At 38.5% G+C, this 26,257-nt stretch overlaps 1 protein-coding gene across 1 annotated transcript in view; it reads left to right on the top strand.

The window, feature by feature from the left end:
* Positions 1–26,257, top strand: part of ME1 (malic enzyme 1) — a 169,397-nt gene that overhangs the window by 132,161 nt on the left and 10,979 nt on the right. Inside the window, exons 8-11 of the mRNA XM_017824728.1 lie at positions 6,764–6,861; positions 8,633–8,746; positions 22,498–22,603; positions 25,466–25,608. Of these exons, the coding sequence (XP_017680217.1) occupies positions 6,764–6,861; positions 8,633–8,746; positions 22,498–22,603; positions 25,466–25,608 (461 nt within the window). The remainder of the gene's footprint in view (positions 1–6,763; positions 6,862–8,632; positions 8,747–22,497; positions 22,604–25,465; positions 25,609–26,257) is intronic.

Below are 26,257 nucleotides of genomic sequence, written 5' to 3'. Positions count from 1 at the left end.
TCAACATGAAGTCAGTTATTAAGTCATCTCTGCCATTCTCAGAGATCAGAATTTCTCTGTCACAACAATTCTCCTTTTTAAGATTTAATTCTTTTTAATATTAACATCAAAAAGTATACATTTGGTACTTGGAAATTCCAGTTCTTGAAATAGCATTGTAAAGAAGGTTTTGGGTTTGTTGTTGTGGCTGTGGTGGGCATGGGGCTTCCAATTCATTCTCTGACCGGGAATTTTAAAAATGCAAAGTTGAATGACATGTAATAGCTCATATATTGATATTTTATATCTCAAATTCTGATATGATGTGCAAACTGTAGAAAACTTCTTTCATAATATGAAGAGAAATTTGCTTACAAGTGAACCACGTTGGGATTTTTAAAATAAAATAATTTTTAAAAAACCTATTAAGACATATGCTGTAGAGCTATGTAAAGTGTATTTTTCTTTTAGTATATTCAGTATATCACCTCTCCATTACTCAGTGGTAAATTTACATTGAAATCAGTATACTTTAAAGTAAATGCCTCACCTTTTGTATAAGTTTCCATGTGTATATACAAATATGTGTATATACAAGTATTCCTCTGTTTCATTTTTTTCTCATTACAGGTTTAAAAAATAAATCCATTCGCAATCAGCTTGAGCAAGGGGTTGCACCAAATGACCTCCCAGTCACAGCCACCCTGTGCTTCTGGGACTCTGTTTCCCTTTCCAAGTGTGCCAAATGGTTGCTGTTTCAAAAAGGATACATTCCCCTTCCCTAGAGCCTTTCCCTGCTTTGCACTGCCTGACTGTTGCAGCTGCAGAGCAGGGCAGTGTGCACACAAAGCTTTGAGAAGCCAGTTCATAGCAAGGAGAAGGAGTTCCCATCTCTTAAAAAAAGGTCCTTTTGAACTACCCACAGCAGTAGCATTTGCCTCACTAGCGACAGAGATGATACCTTTTTGATAGGATCTTTACTCTCACCTTTTTCCCAGTAAATCTAGGAGATGAGAATGGATTTTTTTCCCCCCCCTAGCACTCTATGAAGTGCTGTTTGGATGACTGGCTGTATTAACATGTGATTTCTGTTCTTCTTTGTATTAAGAAATATGAATTTTACTTTTACCACTTCCTAATCTTTTAGTCCAGAATGAATACCTCAGATTTTAGGATGTGCTGTAGAAAGTTCTCCCCTCTTCTTGTTTGCTAGCTTTTTAAGACAAGGTAGGTAAAATTACATAAAGGAACTACTAATACTTGATTACAAGTTTTATTTTTTGAAACTAAATAATGGACAAATGCTTCAGAACCATAAGCCATTTACATTCAATATAAATGAAGTTCTTATTCCTCATCTTTTGGGGCTTTTCCCCCCATTTTTTGTCTTCAATTATGTATCTGCTGAAAGAATACTCTGTGCTCCAAAGCGTTTATAGTATGCCAACCCCAAAAGGCCATGGATATTCCTTCACATATTCATGCTCAGTTGCACAGTTTACAGTAATAAGTAAAGCTAAAGAATCTTGCACAGAAAACACAGACTTGGTATAAAATGGTGTACCTTGAAATTTCACATCTATTGTGTTTTTACAAGACTCACCTTCCTAGAAAACTATAATGAAATGTTTGCTGTCACAGCAGTTGACACTGCTTTAGAAAAATATCCTTTGTTAAATTTGTTTTGGCTATTCTAGAAATTTGTGGAAAATAGAATGGGTTTTCAAAATCATACCCATGAACAATGTCTATCTTATTCTGCACCCAAAGGATTCAACCTGTGCTCTGTAGGAGAGGGCCAAGTCAATTCTCTCCTTCCTATAGCGATGACAGTCAGAAAAGCAACAAAATTCTGTTTCTGCTTCATCATGTCTGCGCAAAGTGGTTAGGCTTTGGCAGATGGACGGGAATTGCATTTTGATTCTTTTCAAAACCTTGAGTCAGTATTCAGGGTGAAATTTAAGGTCATGCTGTTAGTCAGAGCAGTTCCGGTTAAACAGATCTGCTATTCAGGCTGACGGTGCCCCCCTTTCAGTAGGAAGGAATAAGGGAAGCTGCTGACGAGGAGTGATGACAGCCACTGCCAGCAGCAGTGATAGTGAGTTCAGTAATCTAATAAATTGGGTCTTTATCCCTTTTAGAATCAAAAGGCTGAATAAAATTGGTGTGGACTACTTTTAAATACCGTTTTTAGAGCAGTACTGTGCAAATCGTGATTTGAGAGAGATGTCATATTTAAGCCTTTATTTATTACTATTATAACCTTTGTTCTGAATCAGCCTCATAATGAACATACAGATAATGCTAGCTCACATCCTATGCAAATAATCAATGAAAAATATTAATGACAACCAATGTAGTATTTTATTTATGTTTCATATATCTTTTACTTTTCCTTAAAACAGAGGATGGTATAGTAATGTAAAAGTATCCTAACTGGTAATACTTAATTGCAGTACCTTTTTCTAGCTAACAAACTTAGCAACAGTACATCAGCCATGAAGATAAGATGGTATCCCAGCATTCCCATTTGTTATAAATCTATGATATGTCACCAGAAAGCAGCTTGAAGTGCAGCTTTCATGGCTCTCTGAGAAGTCCTCTGATGAGGGCAGAGTTCTGAGGTGTCCACAACTTCTGTCTTCAAGAGCTGGAAACAGGACTGTACAGTGCTCCAGCTCAGCTTTCCTTTTCAGGAGCTCAGACTGCTGGTCTTAGGAATAAGCTATGTTATGTAGGCTCTCTGCTTCTCCTCCCCTACAAGAACAGCTGTGTAATATAAAATAGAAGAAAGAATTTTGCATCCAAGGAGAGGATGGGATTTTTTTCTTGCTGGTTATGGCGATTGTTTGGTAGAGTACCCAGGGAAACTGAGAGCACACTCTGACTTCTCTATTTTGCCATTTTTGGTCTTTGCCAATTTGGCCCTTGCCAGAGGAAGACAATGTCATCTGGGAAAGAAACAAGCTGGCTCTTGGAGACTGTGGGGTGGAAGCGTCTCAGCCTGATGGTTGTTGTTCCCAAAGGCATGCCTCAGAGGAACCATTTTAAGATATTTTTATTTAGAAATGAAGGACAGAACAAGTCATAAAAATTACTATATAACTAAAAATGCCAAATTTGTATGGTCTAAACATTAAGTGAGCTGAGAACGAGGTGTCCTGTATTTCTGATGATTGAAGGGAAAAGTCATAATCAAAAGCACGTAACAAACTTTTTAGTTCTGAAGGCACATGTTTTTTAACTGCTCAGGTGGATTTACTTCAAAAAGTGACTTTCTAACTTTAAAATGTGTTGTTAAATTCTGTTATGCATTATCTTTTATTTTTGAAGAAGTAACCATTCTTGAAACTCAGATGATCCTACCTCTGAATCACAGATTCAAACCCAGCCTTCAACACCCAGATGATGTCATTTAAGAAGAGGTTTACCTGCTACCATGCTTCTTATTACTTCTGGTTTTTTAGTGCCGTAGTTACACGTCTTGAAAAATCAGTGGTCTGTGCACCTGCGGTATGAATGTCTGTTTTGAGCACCTCCTGGAGTTTAATGTAGAGATTACTGTTCTCTCAACTTTAAAATTCACCTTGTTTATGAGACAGTAAAATTATGAAGAGCAAATTTAGGGGAGCTGCATGATGAGGGCAAATGTCCAATGTGCAGATTCTGGGCCACACACTTTTGGAGGGTTTGTCATACCTATTTCACACTTTTTATGAAGGAAAAATCAGTAGCAATGTGAATTTTCCCCTCAAAAGCAACTGGGTGGCTTGTAGGCAATTGCTGACCCTGAGATTGGCTCAGTTGGTTAGAGCATGGTACTAATAACACCAGGATTATGGGTTTGATCCCTGTATGGGCCATTCACTTAAGAGTTGGACTCGATGATCCTTGTAGGTCTCTTCCAACTCAGAATATCCCATGAAATTAGGGACACAACATCCAATGCTCTGCACACACTCTGGGTGCAAGCTACCCTAGGATCAAAAGCTTAGGAAAAGCAGTTAGGGCAGTGATGATCAGGAATAGATTTGTAGAAGCCAGCAGATGAAAGGAGGTTGTAGCCAGGTGGGGATTGGTCTCTTCTTCCAGGCAGCTATCAGTAAGACAAGAGGGCATGGTCTTAAGCTCTGCCAGGGGAGGTTTAGGTTAGATATTAGGAAGAAATTCTTTACAGAGAGGGTAATCAGGCATTGGAATGGGCTGCCCAGGAAAGTGGTGGATTCTCTGTCCCTGGAGGTTTTTAAGATGATACTGAATGTGGCACTGAGTGCCATGGCCTAGTAATCATGGTGGTAGTGGATCAAGGGTTGGACTTGATGATCTTTGAGGTCCTTTCCAACCTGGCTGATTCTATGATTCTATGATTCTCCTTTTAAGTTCTTGCAGGCTTCTCAAAATCATTTGTGGCCTCGTCTTTGGTTTCCTTAGGTCAGTCAGTGGCAGCCGCTGCCCAGAGAAGGAAGGATTCATTTCTTTTCCCAGAACTAGACATCGCAGGGCCTGTGTTTGTCTTCCTGTGATTCAGCTCTCTCTGAGTCAGATAGGCATCTTAAATCTTTAAACACTGTTGAAAACCATTTTTTGACTCCCAATACCTAATTGTTAGTGTCCAGTACAGCTTTTTCAGTTCTGATGAAATTAGTACTGTCTGATATTGGTTCTTCAGAATTTCCTCTAAAGAAACACATGGAGCACAACTTTGCTGCTGCTATTATCTATGTCACTACCACATCCCCGTCCACAGGATGTCTTTATGGGTTCTGTGAACTTGTTGAAAACTAATGCACTTTCTCAGCATTTTTTCCAGTATTTAATGGATCCTTGCAGAAATAGAGTCTGACTGGTTTGGGGTTTTTTTGGTCCACCTTATGCCTGGGCTTTAATGAGGATAATAACTTGTGAAAAATACAAGCTTGTTGCCTGAAGTCAGAAAAATTCATGAAAGAAAAAATTCATGAAAGAAAAATTCATGAAAGAAAATCTTCCCCCTCCAGTAGACTTTGTTGGGGAGAAGGAGTCACCTTCAAGCTTTGGGTCAGAAGAGCCAGATATGAGGTCCTGACGATTAAATATAACTTTCTTGAGCATGACAGAAGCTGACAGCTAGACTCGGCAGTGCTGGCAATTCACCTGCAGTCTAGTGTATCGATTTGGGTGCTGCGGTTCAAGAAATAGAAGAAACAGCCCAAGGAGGGAAATGAGTGCTGTTTTAGAAAGTGTAAAAGAATTGGGATTGTTCCACATAAGAAAAGCAGGTTGGGACAGCATTAATCTTCAAATATAATACATGACTTGTTGCAAAGACAAAATAAAAGGTTTTCCAGTAGTAGTAGATAAGAGACCAAATTAGAACAAGAAGAAGCAGAAAAGGAACATTTACATTTGAAATTTTCAACCAAATGGAGTAGCTTTCTGAGGAGATCATAAGAGCATTCAAAAGAAGACTTTAGGGACAAGTTAGACAAAGATACGTCAGCGATCACAGAGGTATGACTGATCCTGCCACTGTGAACAAGTTTGGGTTTGATCCCTCCTTGGGTTCTCTTTATTGCCCTACTATTTATTAATAGCTGTTTCTCACAATGAAGACCAAAATTTTTCCATTCAAAGGCAGACAGGTATCTCGTTCTTTGTGATTCTGATTTGGAGAAGAAAGACCTCCACAGGCTAAATCTTAAAACTAAATGTTAGCCTTTTTCCCTGGGTAGCATAACTCAGAGATAGATTTAAAAGGCACCTCCAATGTTTTAGATGCTGGTGAGCTGAGACCCCCTTCACAGTGGACTGGAGTCTTAAATAAGGTGGCCCTATTCCTTCAGCTAGCTTTGCTTCTCTGTAAATGTTCAGTTTGTTCATCTACTCTGACAACCTCTCCATGAGAAATGAAGGTTTATTTTAGTCTTGTATTTTACTGTACTTGAAGTGTATCTATTTTAAGAATGAAACCAGTATCTTAATTTTTCAGTATCTGGAGTCCTTCAAAATACACCTGTCTGGGCTTTCACACCCTTCCCTTCTAAGAAAGGTCCTAACCAGAGTATTCTATGTTTTGAATGCCCTAGCCATTATACCCATCCAGTAGAATTAATTAATCATATTTAATTTCACATTACTCTGAAGATATTCCCACTTAATTTAACTTTCATAAGAACAAAGTAGAGCAAACCCCAGTTCCGCTCAACTATTTGTTACTAAGCAGCTGTCACAAGTATTGAGGCCATGTTACTGAGAACGCAGCTGCGATGGGCAGGGCACGTCTCAAGGATGAAGGACCACCGCCTCCCTAAGATCCTGCTCTATGGTGAACTTACCACTGGCTGCTGCATGAGAGGAGCCCCGAAGAAAAGATACAAGGACTCCCTGAAACAACATCTCAGCCTTGGCCATATTGATCACCATAACTGGTCTGCTCTGGCCTCAAATCGGGAGGCCTGGAGACACACCATCTATAACGCAGCTGTCTCCTTCGAGAACACACACAGGATCACTCTCGAGGAAAAAAGGCAGCGCAGAAAGAACCGTGTATTGCAGAATACACCATCTAAGGAGTCTTTCTGCTGTGCCTTTTGCAATCGGATATGTCTGTCTCGTATTGGCCTCATAAGCCACCAACGTGCCTGTAGCAAATGTGGATAGAGCCTTCCCAAATCTTCGTTCGCGAAGCCTCGCCATGAATTGTATCTTTTAACCAAAAGATGCTGTGGAATTATTTAAAATGTAATGTTTTTGTAATTGTGTCCAGAATAACCAAATTTATTCTTTTTTTTTTTTTTACCTTCAGGAACTGCATCTGTTGCTGTTGCAGGTCTCCTTGCAGCTCTGCGTATTACCAAGAACAAGTTATCAGATCACACAGTGTTGTTCCAGGGAGCTGGAGAGGTATGTATTTTTATACATCATGAAAAATTGTGCTATGGTGATTTTTCTTAGTATTTAATCAAGTTATATGTGTCCACTTAACAAGATGGTTAAATGGGTAGAACAATCACTAACACGTGCTGAAAGTTGGTTTGTAATTCAAATGTAAACTTGCAGAAAAATCTCTGATCATCTTGTCAAGCCTTGTATTTTTCATCAGACATTTTTTGGAGATCTGTTCTTTTTTTAGAACTTCTGGTTTTAGCTCTTCACCTGTAAGTTATTGAACTACTCTCAATATAAGCAAACAAAACATTTTTGAAAGATGAGGAAATACATCAGAGAAAGTAAAGAAAACATATTTACATAAATCAATGTTATTTAGGAGGAAGCAGTGCCCCTTTGAATTTTTTTTGTCATTGAATACAGTTTTTCAGTGTTCTGCATATTGAGATCATCCATTTCTGAAGATTTTATGCATATTTTTATACTAATTTTTCAGTATTAATTTCTAAGCCACTTCACACAAGTGAAGATTGTACTTATCTACGGTGTGGCTTGTCATCTCCTTTATCTCTTGCATGAAGTCTTCAACCCCATGGAGACTTCTTTAATTTCATTAAATATTTGATGTTAAGTCTGTAGTTTTCAGAACTACTTGTCTGGTGTGTCAGTGCCTTGGTGCATCAAGACTGTCCACCTCTTTGGAGTTCCTTCCCCTGGTTTTGCTCCATGTTCAACAGAGAGATTAATCCATCGTCTAATGTTTATTTTTTTTATTACTATTGTCAGCGCACCTGTTACTGCAAAGAGGTAATGGTAGATGTCATCCCTCCTGCAGGAGCTCATTTTTAATAAAACTACTTATTTCTTAACGAAAAAAGGGTAATCTCACTTGATTCTCAGTGAACAAGAAACAGAACCAACCCTATATATGCATATGAGTCGGTAATCAGAAATACCGAGTGGTCTCTGGGCTCGCTTTGTTGCCTGGTTTTCAATCTGTACCTGTATGACATTTGATCTGTTGGATGAAATATTATAAAATCCAGTAAGAATTACTCACATTTCAGCAAAATATTGATAAGTGAGTTTTTCTCTTCCCTGCTTTCACTGGGAGCACAGCCAAATCTAGAGTTACAAAATAAATGAATAGTAGGTAAAAGGAGACTTACCTTCCTGATGGACATTTTAAAAAAAGATAAAAGCAAAAAATCTTTTAGAACTGGCTTTTACTTTCTGGCATGCAGTCTGTGATTTCCTTTGGTTTAAATTACAAAAATTTCAAAGAAGTAAAAATACTTAATGCATTCTGAGATTAATATCATAGGATTATAGAATGGTTTGGGAAGGGACCTTAAAGATCATCTAGTTCCAGTTCTACTGCAACGGGCAGGGAACCTTCCACTAGACCAGGTTGCTTAGAACCCCATCCAACATGGCCTTGCACACTTCCAGGGCTGTAAGTATTATTATGTGGAATAAATGTTAATTCTAGAATTTTCTAGTTTAAACATTTATTGCACTCTCCACACTCTAAGTGCTATCTAAAGATTTATCTGTACCATGATTTATCTATATAAGATTTATCTATGCTATTTTTCTACATTATGGTTTCTAATTACCAAATGGTAGCAACAGTTCATTAGGTTTACTTTATGAAAAAATAATTATTCAGTTTTATTGTTTAATGAAATTAAGAAACTTACCTAAAGTAGTGGGTAAAGGAAACAAGTGAGCAGGAGATTTCTTTTATTTCTTGTTTTTTATACTACTTTTCTTTTTCCTTCAGGCTGCACTAGGGATAGCAAACCTCGTTGTTATGGCTATGGAAAAAGAAGGGGTTTCCAAAGATGCAGCTACCAAAAGGATATGGTTGGTTGACTCAAAGGGATTAGTAGTAAAGGTAATATGATTTTATCATTCCTTTAAATATCATGATATTACTTGCACTCTGTAGATAAAGACAAGAATATATTCTTTGTGAAAGCAACTGCAACAATATATCTCTCTTGGCATAGCAAGTTGTTTTTCTTTTCTAAAGTTTATTAAATTAATGACAGACTTCCATGTTACTTCAGGGTGGGGGATTATTATGCTTGGAGTTCCTGCTCTATTTCTCTTAGGGATGAGCACATAATGAAGAGAATTTTTCAGCAGTTCATTAAAAAATGTGTGAAGAAAGAAATGTTCAACTTAGGGGTTTAATATTTCCCATGTTAATGTGACTACTATTTTTGAGCACAGTCTTGCACAAAGACATATACATACATTATTAGGATGGCAGGCAAGTCATCCTTCTGCAACAACTGACATACCTTGCAACAAATAGCTTCTCTGCACAGTGATATAGCTCATGTTGCAGATGTTGTGGTCTGCAGTGCTATCAACACTGGTCAGAATTTGAAGCTGCTGAGAGACTTCATCAGTCACCCTTACCTCATTCCTTCCATGTGCCAAAATAAAGAAACATATGAATTCCATGTGCCAGAATAAAGAAACTGGTATGTTTCAGAAGGTAGTTATGCATTTAATAGTTTGTGAGCTACTTAAAGGAAATGGATGAGAGGCCAATTGGCTTTGCTTTTTCACCTTGCTGGTTGGTTTGCAGTATTTGTGGTCATGTTTGTTGGTACCACACTCCTGCCCAGCGTTCTTTAGCTGTCTGATATGAAAGAGCTTTTGTGGTTCACATTCCTTTGCATCAAGAGGATGCAGTCAGTATCTCTTGGCTTACTGAACAGCACCACAGCACCTTTCACTCATGCTGTTCGAGAGAAAATAGTAGGATCATAGACTCTGAGATGGGAGAGTATTACTAAGGTCATCTTGGACACCCCTTACCAGAAGGCACAAAAGTAGCCTGATCAGGTACAGAAGAATGCCACTATCTAGAACACAGGTGTTTTAGGTTTTTTTGGGGGGGAGGAGTTGGTGCTTTTCTTTTTGTTTGTTTATTTTAGTGAGTGTTTTTAATCCTTTTTGTTTTCATCTAATAATCTTAAAGTGATTTTGCATGCAAACATAGATGACTGAAGGCTTGTGTATCGTCTGTGGCTGTTGAAACCTTGATGTTGTCTAAGAAGAGTGATGTGTTGCACCATTTCTTCCACCATAGAGACTGGGATTATAAAATAATGCAATTGAACTAAAATCACCTTCTGGTACTGTTAAGGGAACAAACTGACAGGGACAGTGTAGGAACTTCCCAGCCCTAAGGTAGCAAAACAGGTCTCAGCTGCCTGTCTGTCCAGTCAAGGTGGTTAACCAGCCTTTCTTCTCTCTCCCTCATTTCTCCCTGCTTCTTTACACCTCTCACTGCTAATTTGCTAGTCAGCCGAGAAGCCGAGTTGTTGCTTTTGGTACGCAGCGACTGATTCCTTTCACGGGTTCTAAATTTTTAGTGACTTGGTGACTGCATTCTTTCCTCACCACCTTCTAGTTTCTGTGCTCTCAGGCAGTGCCAAAACTAATCAGTGTCTCACACAGCTTCAATGTTCCTTTCCTCGCTTATTCTTCTTGCTGGACCTTTAATTTGGGTTTTGTCCAAAAAGCAGTCCACTGAATTTCATGTTCTGCCTGGAGTATATTTGTGAACTGTTTGTGATAGCCAGACATAACAGCTGTCTGAGGTAGATTAGGGCTGAATTTGTGGCCAGATGTTGATGCAAGCAGCAGGAGCCAACGGTGCACATTTCAGGTCGTTGCTTGTGTTCCTGGAAGGCCTGGGAGCACTAATTTTCCCATCTAGCCATCCTGGGAGGCTTGAGAATGTGTGGGTGCTTACTGCTGCACTGTGTTTATGAAGAGCCTGCTGGGTTTAGAAGCTGGAGATCTGTCAGGACAAGGCCTGAGCTGGTCATAAGGAAGCATGTTCTTGGCCTAGGGTGCTGCAAGTCCTCTCTTGGCTTCTTCTGCAAAGAAATGTTCCCCTGAAAAGTAAGAAAAATAAAAGAAAAATGCTCTACCCCAAAAGAAAGAAAATACAAAGAAAATACAATGTAAGCCTCTTGAGGCTTGAGATTTAACTGCCAGGAAATAATATGTACAGCAAGTAAATAATTAAGCTATTCCTGGTTCCTTTTTCTGGCCTGAGAGAGAATGCTGTGATTTAAGTCCACTTAGGAAATTGTTTGGGCTTTAGCTGATTGCAGAAAAGTGCTACAAAGCCTTGTAAGATTTTCCAGATTCTTAGAAATGAGATAAGAGAAGTAAAATGGGGAAAATTTATGAGAAAACTGTACAATCAGAAGGACACAACCTTTTCATTATTGCAAAGGTAAGAATTGCCAAGCTACAACATAGATCACCACTTAACCAACTTTTGCATAAACTAAACTGACACACTACTAAGGACATGTATCAAAAGAAATCTGTTCAATGAAGAGTCCCTTCAACTTTGCTTTACAAAAACCTGCTTAATCAAAAGAATTTTACTTGAAGCAGTGAGACTTTTTCAGTCCTAGAAATGTTCTGATCTGTTGCTTTAGCAGTGTGAGAAATAGGAGAATCTCTTAAGACTCAGCAATTACTTTGTCCAATGAAACTAATTTTTACATCATTTATATTCTATGCTGTCCTTTGATCATTAATTTTGCGATGTGTGATTATAGATTTAAACATTGTTTCTCCTTTCATCTGCTTTCTGTAGTGTTTCAACCAGTTCTAACCAAAGAAAATTAACCTTGGAACTTTTGTTGACCTAACTGCAGTTTCCACCTTTTTCTTCTTACCCCACCCTCAAAAGCTGCCACGAAGTCACTTATCAGGCTTTTGTTGCTGATTTTGTCCTTTGTGGCTTTTTAATTTTAATTCAAGTGCAGCTGTGTTTTCATTTTCCTGTTAATTTTATTCCCACCTCCCCCTCCATGGGAACCATCTGTTTTCATTAAACCAAGTCTGATGACCAACTTTTCTGCTATGTTGTGGTGAAAGAGCTGGTGATGAAGGCTGTGTTTGTTATGCTGCCTATAGTTGTGTTCTATACTGCATTCTAGAGACCTTATGGTGTTGTTGGTATTCGTTTGGGATTGTTGTTTGGTCTTTTCAAATTTATTTAGAATGCTTTCAACAGTTGAAATTAATTGTTTTGCAAAGGTGAGCTAGGAAGGTTTGCAGATAATAATATCATTAGAATTTTGCCACACATAAACTGTGTGACTTTTTGAAACTTACTGTCTTAAGTATCCCAGTGCATTCAAATGGAAATTTTAATGTTTAATTAAAAGATACCTTTAAAGTTGCTTTTGCACTGTTGTGTAGTTGAAGATGTATCAGGTTTTGGTGGCGGGGGAAGGGTGGGGGGGCTACAGGAGTGGCTTCTGTGAGAAGCTGCCAGAAGCTTCCATCATGTCTGGTAGAACCAATGCCAGCCAGCTCCAGGATGGACTTGCTGCTGGCCCAGACCAAGCCAACCAGGAATGATAGTAATGCCTTTGTGATAACATATTTAAGAAAGAGAGAAAAAAGGTATTGCGCAGATGAAATTGTGGCCAGAGAAGAGTGGTGTGAGAACATCTGAGAGAAACAGCTCTGCAGACACCGAGGTCAGTGCAGAAGGAGGGACAGGAGGTGTTCCAGGCACCGGAGCTGAGGTTCCCCTGCAGCTCGTGATGAAGACCATGATGAAGAAGGCTGTCCTCCTGCAGCCCATGGAGGACCACAGGAATGCAGAGGTCCATCTGCAGGCTGTGGAGGAGATCCACACTGGAGCAGGTGGATGTCTGAAAGAAGGCTGGGAACTCGTGGGAAACTGTGCTGGAGCAGGCTCCTGGCAGGGACCTGTGGATGAAGGAGCCCATGCTGGAGCCCAGATAGTTCAGCTGATAGATAATGAAACTCTTAATCTCAGAGTCATGGGATTGAGCCCCACAGTGGGTGCCAATAAAAGACTGGAGGGTTGACCTTGGCTGGATGCCAGGTGCCCATCAAGTCATTCTATTGCTCCCTTTCCCAGCTGGACAGTGGAGAAAAAATAAGATGGAAAATGACTTGTAGGTTGAGATCAAGCAGTTTACTGAAGCAAAAGTGCAAGTTTGTGTGCTCATAAGTGCAGAGAAAAAAGGCTTATTCTCTACTTCCTATCAGCAAATGATAGGGGGGTGAATGTTGGTGAGACAGCCCTGGTGCTGTGCAAGCGCTGCTCAGCAGTAGCCAAAACACCGGTGTGTTATCAAGCTCTTTCTAACTACCAGCGCAAAGCACAGCACTGTGAGGGTGGCTGTGGGGAAATGAAGTCTATCTCAGCCAGACCCAATACAGAAGATTATACATAAGCAGTTGGGACTCATCTTTAATTCTGAATTCTGTCCCATGATCACATTCTCTCTGATTGATTAATAATTTTTTACGTATATGAAAACACTGATGGGTTATGTCTTCCACATTCCTTTCCATTCCCATATTCTCAGTGTTCCCTTATTTTTTTCTGTTAATCACACAAATTGCAAAATGTGTGATGAACACATTTTGTGTCGTCTTTAAAGCTGGCATAGTGTCATGTTTAGCTATATTAGTGTCAAGTCTTCGCCCATGAACTTCAAAGACAGTAAATTCTTTTGTGTCAACTAGCTGAGAAGAGGCAGAATGTGATTATCAGTTTTAGGATGTTCATGATGTTCACGATTGTCTGAGCATTTCAGTAATGTGCTGCAAAGACTTCTATTTTCCTTCGTCTTCTTTTTAAGGCAATACCAAGAACAGACTAGGCAAGATGGTTATTGAAACTTCCTGGGAATATGGTGCAAATAATAAGGCATTCTTAGTATTTAAAAGGACTCACTAGAAACCCCACTGCCCTCTGCCAAGGATAGCTGCTCCTGTGCTGAGGATGGACATGCTGTTGGGAATGTTCCTGGGCTGCCAAATGTAATTCTCTTGTGGTGGAGTTTGTCTGTAATTTGCAAGGCATCATTAGATTTTTGTATGCCACATAATCCCTAGTGCACAGAAGAAGTTCCTTTGCATAGGCATGAATATTATCCATAATTTTAAAGAGTATGTCAACATGGAGCGGTGTTGCTTTTGACAGGTTTGTACTCTATTCTTTCTAGTTCAGCAGAGTAATACTTGTATCTAGTCAAGTGATTTGTATTTTAAATGTCTGTTAGATGTGTGATCTCATCCCCTGTATGGCAAGCACAAGAACATCCACTGAGGTCTAATGGTTGAAGGCTTCAGAATGTGGATCTTTCTAAGAGGAGGACTGAAATAGATCCCAGAAGTTTACCAGTTTCTGTGGTCCTAATTATTTAAAATTGAGATAACCAGGTAAACCTTTAGATAATCCCATAAAATGATTTCATTTTCCCTCCTCCTTCCCCCATTTCATTATCCCTGGCAATCATATTTGGATAAGATCATCACAACCAAATAACTGGCAGGGGATATGACCTTGATTAAAGTTTATGGTTCGGTCAAAGCTGGGTACATACATAGTTCAAATCTTTGCTTAGAAAATGATGGAAGAGGTACATTTGGGATTGACACCAGAACTTCAGTGCCATATAGGTGTGGTTGCTTCCATAAGAGTCAGCAGACCTCATGTAACAAGCGAAAGAGTCTTCAGAGCTCACAACTAAATGTTGTATTATTGAACTGAATCCCATCCAGACTGTTACTAATGTTTTTATTATTTTGTCAATAATCACTCTTTTAAAAAGTTTCTATTTCATTCTAGATACTAATTTGATAATGGTTTTAATGTTGACTTTTATATACCACCTAATGTTTTAACTCCTTCTTCTGCTAACTTTTAATAATTTCTAGCTTTCTTCTTATCAACAGTCCATTATTCTGACACTTCTGTTCTTGATCAGTTCTTTTATGGCTGACTGCAACTGGCTATGATCTTTTAAGCCAAAAAAATTTATTTACATTTTAGCAAAGATGCAATGCCTTGGGTATCTCTGAGGCATGGCAATCATTCAAAGCAGTTTCTGCCTTATTTTACTCATGTCACATCCCAATGAAGCGGTCCTTGTTTGCATCATCAGTTATTCTGATGTCTGGGGAATCAATGTGTGTGCTTTCATCTTTCTTTTATTGTATTCTATATGAAGTATAAGTTTTGCAAAAAGGAAACACATTAATTTGTCTCTGAACTCATGAACATTACTCATGCTTGGTGAGTAATGAATGAAAACAAGTGAGAACAAGGCAAAAGGATGATTGGTGGGCTGTTTCTCTGAAAGAGACACCGTCAAAATCTATTAACTTTGTTAGCATGTAACTCTTTGACACTGTGTACATTAGATGTATTGATGAGATAGGCACCTAATTTGACTGGTTTATGATTTCTTTCTCTCGTGCTCTGTTACTGAGATGAATGATTGTTTGGCTCAATTTTCAATTGCTTTGTGGATTTGTGATTTGCTCCACTTCTCAGATCTTATCTTCTTGAAATAATTGTCTTTATAATTTTGTCCTGCCTATTCACCTTGTTAACCCATTAACCATGTATGCTTATTTACATGAAAAGGGCACTTTATAAATTTTACAGGACTTAAACAGCCCTAATCTTCTAACAATGTGTTCTAAAGTCAACATCAGAATTACATTTCTTACCTAAATTCTTAGTCTGAAATGGCCAACCATTATGACATTATTTCTTCCAAATGTTGTGGGTTTTTTCACACATGTGATAACAAACTGTTTATTAGTTCTGTGTCCAAGTTGCCTGGTCTGGTTTTAACGTGTTCTCTTCACCTTTAGGTGTTAGATGATGGGCCTGATGAGGAGGCACTGTCACTTTATAGTTAGAGCCTTGGTACAGGGATTTTGGAGGGCTTGTATGTCTCTGCTATTTTGGTTCCTAAATAAGGTGGCACAGGAGTGCCTGTCACCTGCAGGAACTGGACTTCAGTTAACCCCTGACCAGTGAGTCCATATCCATACCTCCACCTTTTTTGTTTTGCGTTTTGTGACTCCTCATACCTGATGCTGTCCTGTGATTCTGGCTAGGGGGGCAGCCTGGCCTGTTCCCTCCCAGCCCACTCTCTCTGCCTCTCCTGTCCCTTCCCTATTGTGACTTTGTGGGACTCCCTGGGGGAGGTCCCTCATTTCTCAGCACTGTCTGCAGTCCCTGCCTAGAGCTGGTTGAACCAGATGGTTCATAACAACCTTTAGACCATAGATTTACTTGTGATGAAAGAGATAAAAAGCTACGTAGAGACCATCTCCCAAAAGGGAGATGTTTCACCACCTTCTCCCATGACTCTTAAACCACATTTTTTTCACAACTGGTTTTTTGTTTGTTTTGCTCTTAACTGTGCAGTGGGAAACTTACAGGAAAAATTCAAATCAAACCAAAACATTTGCAGCTGGAAATACTCTACCTACTAATGGACTGCTTTGCTCTCTAGTCTACAGTTCTCATGTCTTCAGTATTTAAGAACCTCCAATGAATTTATTAATTTGTCTGTGTACTGATCTCTGTTCTCTTGTTTAAATAAACTGCAGTTGACAGAGTCAAATGGAGGCAAGTGTTTATATAAATAGATTTGTGCCTCCCTGGTTGTTAGATGGGATGAGTGCCAGCGCTGCCTGAATATGGGACAGTGCAGTCACCAGGGTGCTCTGGCTTATTCACAGCTGCCTCCCAGCTGATAGAGAGAGCAATTCTTGGAGAGCTTCCAGCCCTGCCTCTCTCGCCTCACTGCTATAGAGCTGCTCTGCTCTTCAGCCCTGGCTCGTGGGGCAGCCCCAGCAGAACCAGCTCAAATGGGCTGTGGCATTAGACTTCACATTGGTGACACTTGCAAGATTTGCCTCCTGTTTCGTAATATCCCATATAGATGTCTGCTGTGCAGTCTAGTCTCCTGTTTTTACAGCTGTTTTCTGTGAATTTTCTCAGGGTTTTATTGATGGGTCATTTTTATTTATTATCTGAGCCTCAATTTGGCTATAATATGATGATATGAGTAACTTTCTGTGAAAACTGTGATGTATATTTGCTAGTGTCTGATCCCTCTTGATCAGACACTAAAACTAAAAACTTCAGAACCCTCCCCTAAAAGTAAGAACTGCTTCCATTTCAAATCCAACTTACGAGCAATTTTTTCATAAAACTATTAAATACTGAGTCCTGTTACTTCCTTTTGCTCCTTGAATTGAAAGGTCCTGGTGTCCAAGTAACTATGTTTTACTATTGGTATTAATAATATATAATACAAATTACTCTGTTCCATTAAGGAGTATAGACATTTTAGGATTGCCAAGATCTCTCGTACATAATGTCACAATCAGAGAATGCTGCTGTTGTTTCTTTATCTCTGTACTTCATCTACTGATTTAACACAGTCCACGTTGTAATTAATTTGCTAATAAAGGATTTAACTCATATTACTTTCCAAGATACCATAGTGACTTCTAATATATATGTTTTCAAGTTGCTTTGTTCTCTTTTGTTCAAATCCAAACCATAGGTTTCTTGGTACAGAATTATTCTGTGATAGAGGCAATACTTTTCCTCTCCAAAGTAATTTCTGGAATTTTCACAGAGTTTTTTGATTTAGGGTTTATTAATCTTTTTGAGTGTTATTAATATTCTCAACCTTCAGCATTCTTGTGAAAGTGTATTGTATAGTTCATTCAGGCAGCTTGATTATGCTTTAAAGATACCATAAATGTCGTCGTAATACATTAATTTTAGTAGTTTGTTAGTTGGTTGGTTGGTTTTTTGTTTTTTTTTTTAATTCAAGCAAATTTATTACAATGCCCCTAGCAAATTACTTGTTCTATAAAAGATAAGAAAATCATATAAGAATATATAGCATTACAAAGTAAAAGGAAATGGTGGTTCTTTATTTCTTGAGATGCTGAATACATTTGGGAAGTAAAAGCAAGAAGAACATATAGTCTCTTTTTTTAACTTTACCTTCTTCTTTCTACTGAAAGAGTTTATAAGTTTGTATCTTCCCCTGTGAATAGCTGCACAGGTATCACATTAAATCTTCTACTTCACCTGTGGATTTCATTGTGGAAGACTTTGTTTTGGGATTTGGGGAGTGTCACTTAATGGCAGAAAGATACATATATCTCTATGTACATCTACGTATGTTATATGTAATAGAAAACATAATACAACTTAAGACAGCTGATGTCCGGCCTAGGTAAGTCTTCATATAGCCATTTGAGCAACAGTGCAATAACATCCTTTGATAAGAACCCCTGGAAAAATCTCTCCCCTGTTTGGTGAGCACTGAAGTCCTTCAGTGAAACAATGAGACTATATGGAGGCTTGGTGTACTGAAAAGGACATATCTTTAAGCTGATTTTTCTGAGCCCTTTTCATTGAATGAATGAATTTTTAATAATGCTAAAAGAGCAAGACAGTGGACTTAGAAGGCAAATCCAAATGTGACTGAAGATGATGTTTCTACTTAAGACTCAGAGCTTCATACACCAGAGCTCATTCAAATTCTTTCTTAGTATGGAGTATTTCACATTTTTTCTTTTTCCTGTTAGAAGAGTAAAGGAAATATCAGTGAGCTGTGTGTCATGCTAGTATCTTAGGATTATGGAGATGCAAGAAGACCAGAGCAGTTTCTGATTTATGCTGCCTCGTGTTGATCCTCCACAGCTCATTTCCTAGCAGCCAGAGTACAAAAGCTGGCTAAACCATGGCTGGAAATAGATATGTCAGAAGAGGGGCTCTGTGCTTCTGGAAGATGTTTTAGTCAGAGCAACTCGACACTGACAGGTTTGTCCACGTTGCATCTCTTCAGTGTCAGGAAGGAGACAAGACAGCAAACCACACAAACCTAGAATTGAGACTTCTGCATTTTGGCTCCATCCTCTTCTTTCTGCTGACTGACAAAACCTCTGTAATTTCTTATTCCAGCTAGAATCATTGAGGGACAGATGTCTGGAAGCTTGTACTAAGTGGACTGGAAGCCCTTAGTTTGAGGTTAAGATTCACAAAACTTAATAGTTTTTTCCTGCAAGCCATTGCTTGCCCTGTTGGCAGGGCACAGAGGAAAGCTAGCCATACTCTTGCTGCCACCTCAGAACTTGAGAATTTGTCAATTTGGAGAGAAAAAAATTACTGCTTAAAGCACTGTCCTCTGAATTATCGGTGTTTTGTAACCAAATCATCTGGTCTTGAAATCTTGGATGCAGTTTTTAGGGACGTGTTATGTAGCTCCTTTAGGATCAATTATTTAAATGTATTTTAATTAGCAATTAAAATACATTTCTGACACCTCTCCTATAAGGAAAGGCTGAGAGAATTGGGATTTTTCAGCCTGGAGAACAGAAGGCTCTGGGGAGACCTTATAGCAGCCTGATAGTACCGAAAGGGGCCTCCAAGAAAGCTAGAGAGGGACTATTTACAAGGGCATGGAGTAATAGGGCAAGGGATTATAGCTTTACGATAAAAAAGAGTCAATTCAGATTAGATATTAGGAATAAATTTTTTTACAGTGAGGGTGGTGAGACATTGGCACAGGATGCCCAGAGAAGCTGTGGCTGCCCCATTCCTAGAAGTGTTCAAGGCCAGGCTGGTTGGGGCTTTGAGCAACCTGGTCTAGTGGAAAGTGTCCCTGTCCATGGCAGGGGAGTTGAACTAGATGACCTTTTAAAGGTCCCTTCCAAGCCAAACCATTCCATAATTCTAATCTATTTTAAAATATGTATTAAAAAAACCCCTAACTATAGAATTTCTTTTATAAGCATTTTCCAAGCAAAAATCTCTATGTACATCACTGTTGTTATTTTTGCTAAGCCACATAATTTAATATTTCATTCTTAGTTAATATACTAGAAAAATATTTACTTGGAGACATGATTCATTCTGACTAATGGGATTAAGCTAATTCAGACCAAAGCTGAATAAATAAATAAATTTAAAATTGTTTGGGATGTTACTTGGGTTGAGTTTTTTATTTGTTTGGTTTTGGGGGGTTTGTTTGGGGGTTTTTTGTTTGTTTTTTTTTTAATGGTAGAATTTCATGTGTGAAATTAAGAGCAGATAGAAATTAAGATAAGGCAGAAGTGAATCTGACCTAAGCTGACCCATCTGACTAGCACTAATCTCGCTAGCCTGAAAAATGTTGCAGTGGATCACATCCTTACTGTTTGAGTATTTCTTTGTAGCTAATTAAATGAGAGATGATCATCAGTGTCAGAACTTTAAATCCTTGGTTGTTGCATTAGAAAGTGTTTTAACAGCTTTGTCATTATCTTAATTTTAAAATATTGAAGTACCTCCTCAAAAGCCAATCAAGTAGAAAACTGTATGAAGAAGTAACTAATTCATGAAGGATTTTGTTTATTTGTTTTGACTAAAAGTGAAAGAATATCAACATTTTTATCCACTAAGATGTCAGCCTGATCTCTTGGCTGCTATGCACTATGGAAAAAATTGAAGGTCACCTTTCCCAAATGATCTGCTCAGATATGCAGATCCTGGAGGTGATCAGATCTACCAGCCTGCTACACCCTGAAGAATGAGCTGGTCACAGCTCTTGGAGGTGATTTCTTTTTTCTTGGTAGCCCAAGGCAGTCTCCTAGAGGCGAGGTGTTATAAGGCCAGATTAAAACCCGGTTTCCTCACCAGCAGTACGATAAGCCATTAAGGAAGCAGCTGAAGAAGCAGCCTGGGATCTGATGGTAGCCCACAGCACCAACTCCCGGCTCCCCAGGAAATCTGTTTCCAAGTCAGGCTCCGCTGAGCGTTTTGATTCCAACTAAGCAGTGGTTTAGAATGAAAAGTGGCTTTAGTATTTTGAGTTATTCCTAGTAACAAGCTTTTGGCCTGGTAGTCATAAATGCTTTTTTTTTTCTTTGCTGACTAAAAAGAAAGCTTCATATTTTCCCCTGAAAATATTAAGGAAAATTCCTGCTTTAAAATGTGAGGACATCTGCTGGGATGCTGGGAAAGGGCAGACTGCAAAATGCATATTCATAGTGGAATGATTTGAGCAGGAATATGCCAAAAATTATTAATATTGCAGTATTCCCTTGAGGCCTAGAATTTCACATTTTATCCACAAAGGAAACCAAGGGCCCATATCTCAGTGTTTCTGTGCTATTAGCTCTAGGACAACACTTAAGACCTACATAAGCCCATCCAGACATAAAAATCTATAGAAGAGAAATCTCTGGAAATTCCTTTTAATCACAGATGAGCCTAGGGAAGCTGGCATCCTGTGTGGCAGACCAGCTCAATCAGACCCAACCACATAACAGCCTTCCACAGCTTCCAATGGTACCCTTGGGGTGGAAGTGCTTTTCTTGCAGCTGGAAATGAAAAACAGCCTTTTCTTCGGCCTACCAGCTCTTGCAGTGGCTGTCCCAGAACTTGCAGAGAAGCTTCTGTGATGGGACTGGCACAGCCACATGTTGCCACATTGCAGAACTGTGGTCTGAAATGTAGCATCAACTTTCTTGGTTTTGTTAAAATGGAGAAAAAATGCCGTTAAAAAACTAATCCTGGCTTATGTCCAAAGCCATAAATTGAGCCAGAGTTGTTGAATTCATAGACTTTGGTGAAATTGTGGAATTGGAATTCTGTTCCAATACTTTAGTGTAGTCTTAATAAACTTGCTAAGATTAAAGTAACTCTCATCTTATCAGCAGAAAAGGTATGGCTGGGAAACCAGTACATATCTGTTCTGGCTATTTGGTCAAAATTACATTTAGCAGTCAGTTTTCCTTATGTACTTTCCTATATATCTGTTTAATCTGTTTCCTTCTGTCTGAAATTGTAAGATGTTTGAGAGGCTGGAACCATCTTCTAGATTTGTGTTTGAGAAGTGCTTTTGCAGTGATGTTTTCTGCAGGCATGAGACTAAAATGAGGGGTGGAAGTGTACACATTTTAAACTCCTCTGCTGAAGTTTTCAGATGCCTGTCTGCAGACAGAGCTCTGCATATTGAGACAACTAATATAATTTTCAAAAATTCTGGCCCCTTCTTGCCCTGCACTCCACGTTACCCATAGTGAGCTCAAATCCTCTTTGCAGCCAGTCCATGTCAATAGCCCTTTCTCCAGCATCTATTATATTCCATTTGGGAACCATGTTGGGCACTGGTGGGTGGAAATTGTTGGTATAGATCAGAGCGAAAGTTGTTTCACAGCTGAGTCAATTTTGTTAATGCAAAAATGGTGGTGCACCAGACATCTGGTTAGAATTATTTTTATTCCATCCTTAATAATGAGTGACTTAAACACTGTGAAGCAAAATATAGGCTCCCCTATAGTCTATATACTCACCCCATACAGTCTGTGTACTTTTAGACAAGAGTGAAGCTGAAAAAGCTGGTAGAAACTATTTTTGTGTTGCCTTCCCAGCATATCTGCACTCTTTGCTCTATAAATATATTTATGCTTTATCATTAGTATTTTTAAGCATCTTTAAGATGCTTCAAAGAAGAAATTAATGATGCTTTCATATAATTGTTAATAGAGTGGTATTGTACAACTGTTACGAATTTAAAGTAAAATTATTATCTACTGCTTAGAGAAATAGATTAGTCTTAAATTATCCTAAGCATGTTAACTGTGCACAGTGTAACTTCGTTTAATATGATAGACGCAAAAGTAGAAATGAGAATAGGATGTGTTAAACCAGATACTTTGTAAACTGATTATCCCAGGATATTAGGTTCCACTAAACTTAAAATAAATATGTTTTTCTTTTTGTTCCTTACTCAGGGGCGTGCCTCATTAACGTCTGAGAAGCAGCATTTTGCCCACGAACATGCTGAAATGAAGGATCTAGAAGATATTGTTAGAGATATAAAACCATCTGTGCTAATAGGTAATTTCTTTGACTTTAAAGCAATGACCTTATTCTTTGTTGAATAAAAATGGGGATGTGACTTTGTCTAAAGGCAAGATCAAGTTCCTCTGAACAGAGTTTACCTTTGTGTGTTTCTAGAAAACACTGGGTGCATAATGGACTCTATTAAGCAACTGAACAAATAGTAGCTATCCACACATGTAACACTGCTTTCACTCTGAGCCACCCATTTACAGAGAGGATGATCCGAGTCGGTTTAAACATCTGATGGAGGACCTTACCACCTTCCTAAATTCTTTTTGATTTGACGTAGATGTAGCACAAACAGCCTCAAACTTAGAGTGAGAAAGCTGAGCTAAGCACATATTAAGCTATGTGAGTATGAGTATGCTGTATCTGAGTCTTTGCTCATATTTAGGTCCTTAGCCAGCAGTCCTTTATGTAGACCAAAATACAGATTTTACAAAGACTTTTTCTTTTGTAAAAGCTGCAGGATTGTGGTCTCAGTAACAGTTGCTTAGCTTTCTGTAGTTTGATTATTGTATTTCAGTGGCAATTTCAGGAATGAACTGCAAGTACTCTTGAGTAATTTTTTTTATACATAAGACTTGAAGATTATCTGGCTAGTAAAATCATTTATCAGGTGCTAGAAAAACTGAAATGCCACAGTGAAAATTATCCTGCATTTTATGAGCTATCTTTCTGACTATGCCTAGACCTCATGGTTGTTCAGTAAAATCTGCTTTTGACAGTGATCATGACTGAGGTAAATAAAGTTTATGTTTTCCTATGCTACAGGAAGATGTGACTGTAAGACAGAGACCAAGTAGTCTAGAGAACTTATTTAATAAATTTATTTAGTAGAATACAGGCTGAAAAAGCTAGAGGAACAGAAGAATAGATTGAATTATCCATGATATTTGTATAGATAAAGGTGTGTGTATGTTTAGGGAAAATTTGCTGTTATGAAATATGATGTTTACTGTGTCATTTTTATATATAAACCTATGTGACTCTCCCTCAAGGTCACTTTCTCTTATCAATTCTGAAAAATGAAGGCTCTTCCATCAGAAACAGCAATGAAAACTAATATTGGGGATTTTTGGTTTGGGTGATTAGCCATTCAGTATCTTCCCTGGGGTAGCAGGAGTAATGGGGAAATATGTTGATAGTCCTTCTCCCAATGTTTTACCTAGCTCTGTCTCAGCAAATCCTCATAGACATTTCATTGCCTGTGATGGCCCAAGAAAAAGCCTTAATTTAGTTTGACTCAGTATAAGAAATTGTAATTAAAAAAAAAATAATCCATGAGCATTTTGTTTTAACTTTATATTTGAAGATAGTTGTCATTCTTACTATTGACTGTCCAGAAGCAATTTTAGAATGCATCAAACATTTAGCAACTGAAGATTTAACCAGAAACCAAGTTGTATAATGGGCTCTTATATAAGTGGGCCAAAATCATGGCTGCATTAACTATTCATCAAGCATAAAGTGGCCCAGCTGGTCTAGCAGAGCTTTTGCATCTAAGCATTCTTGTCCATTCATAGAAAGTGATGTACAGAGAGCTCAGAGTTGCAAAAAATAGTACTGTGTGACAGATGATACCATACTTCATATGGAATCAGTCAGAAAATACTCTGAGGCACCTTACAGAAATGTTAGTCCTGAAGCATGACCTTCTGGCCAGCTCTGTGCAGTGAGGGCCCCTTTCATCTCCTTTCAAGGACCTTGTGCTTTCCTCAGGCAGATACCAACATGTTCTTTTAGATTGGGCAATGTTGGGTTGCTCATTTGAGCATGAGTAACAAGAGGTTATAGTACTGACCCAAGTTCCAGACTCTCCTCTCCCTGCCCAGGTTTTAATCCATTTCCACTCCCCCCAAGAGAGGGAAAACCAGCTCTTTTTCCTGCTTTGGAAACTCAGATTCACCCCCACTCAGAATGGGGTGTCAGGCACTGTGGGCTCTGAGCAAGAAGGAAACTCTCTTCTCTCCAAGCCAGGTGAGAGAGGCCTCCTGGAAAATAAAGATGCTTAATTTTACTCCAAGATCTGTTTATTTGTTTTTCAGTAAAGATGTGGGGAGGAAGGACCTTATGCTTGGATTGCCAGCTCTCATAGATTAGTCAGAAATATGGGTATACCTGGTATCTCAAAAATATCACACACACCCCTTTTTGGTTGCGAAGTGCCTGAGGTCCAAAATGTAATACTTGCTGTGTCACTGTGTGTCTGCGATGCAGCAGAGTGCAACCTGAGTTAGATGCTTTCATGCTGCAAGACTGGCATTCAGTTCTGTGAAAAGCATTTATAAGTGTGGACAGTATAGGGACTATGAAAGTGTCTCTGGTGAGATGAAAAGGGATGTATTAAAAAAAATAATAAATTGCTGTCAGGGAAGGCTTAAACTCAAAATTGGGATTATCCATCAGCTCAGCTGTAGAAGGCAGAGACTTTACTCACCATGTCAGAAAAGACTGAAATCTGACACACTGGATTTGGGAGAAACTATCCAGTCTGTTGCATAAGACTTTAGGAGCCAGAGTTGCATCTATCCTTTACTGGATTTACCTGCAGATTGAGAGATACATTTCTATGTTATATATGTTATATAGAGGGCTTGAGAAAAGTGAAAGGAGAAATTCACCTAATTGTACAGTGTTGAATAGGTTTTGCCTTATGTTAGGGATAATACTGAAGTTTTACTGTTGCAAAATCTTTTAAACAAAACTTTAACCACGTTAGGAAAAAGGTTTCACTCCATTTTAAAGACTGAGATAGGCAGTAAAAAGGGCTCTGTTCATTTACAAGTGACATGTGTGTCCTACCTTGAACTGATTTCATTTGTCTACTGTTATGTGTGTGTTTTTCTTCTTTAGGAGTTGCTGCAGTTGGTGGTGCTTTTACTAAACAAATTCTTCAGGATATGGCTGCTTTAAACAAACGTCCTATAATTTTTGCTCTCAGTAATCCTACCAGCAAAGCAGAATGCACTGCTGAGCAGTGCTACAAATATACAGAGGTAAAGAAAGATTAACATCTCTCCAGTATACATTTTGAAAAGTAAATGTGAAATTAAATTTAAAATGGGAGGAGGACAGAGGATGGAGTAGCAACCACTAATCATGTCTATGTGCATAAATAGAATTAGTTAAATTAAGTAACAGGTTTTTTGGATTTTATCAAGACAATTGCACTGAATTCTCTACATGCTTGCGCTCTCGTAAAAACATAAAATAGCTTTTACTGGTGTCAGGCAAGACTCATAACCTTTATTATAACTGAAGCATCAGTAGCCATCAATGATTAAAGCCTTATGCCTGTTTTTGATCTGTACCACTTTGTGAAATATATACACACAGTGGCATGCTTTTCATTTGAGATTTTAGAAATACTCTCTAGGGTAAGAAAATACTTCAATACATGAAACATAATCTTTAAAATTATTCTTCATTAAGAACTGGGGTAATTGACTCCTCTTACAGAGACTTCTATTATAGAAACATAGGTGAAAATTAAGGGAACTGTGCTTGCTTATTTATTGTTGTATTAAAGAAGTGCTAATAATCATGTTATCCCATAATTCAGTCTAGAATTTGAAAGGTATGTGTACTTGACTGTATGTATTTCCTACTGGATTGTGTTTGGATTTCTTGTCAAATGCGGGGCAG

The sequence above is a fragment of the Lepidothrix coronata genome, unplaced genomic scaffold, assembly GCF_001604755.1.
Source record: "Lepidothrix coronata isolate B3197 unplaced genomic scaffold, Lepidothrix_coronata-1.0 Scaffold4, whole genome shotgun sequence".
NCBI classification, from domain to species: Eukaryota; Metazoa; Chordata; class Aves; order Passeriformes; family Pipridae; genus Lepidothrix; species Lepidothrix coronata.
This window is presented reverse-complemented; position numbering and strand designations above follow the sequence as displayed.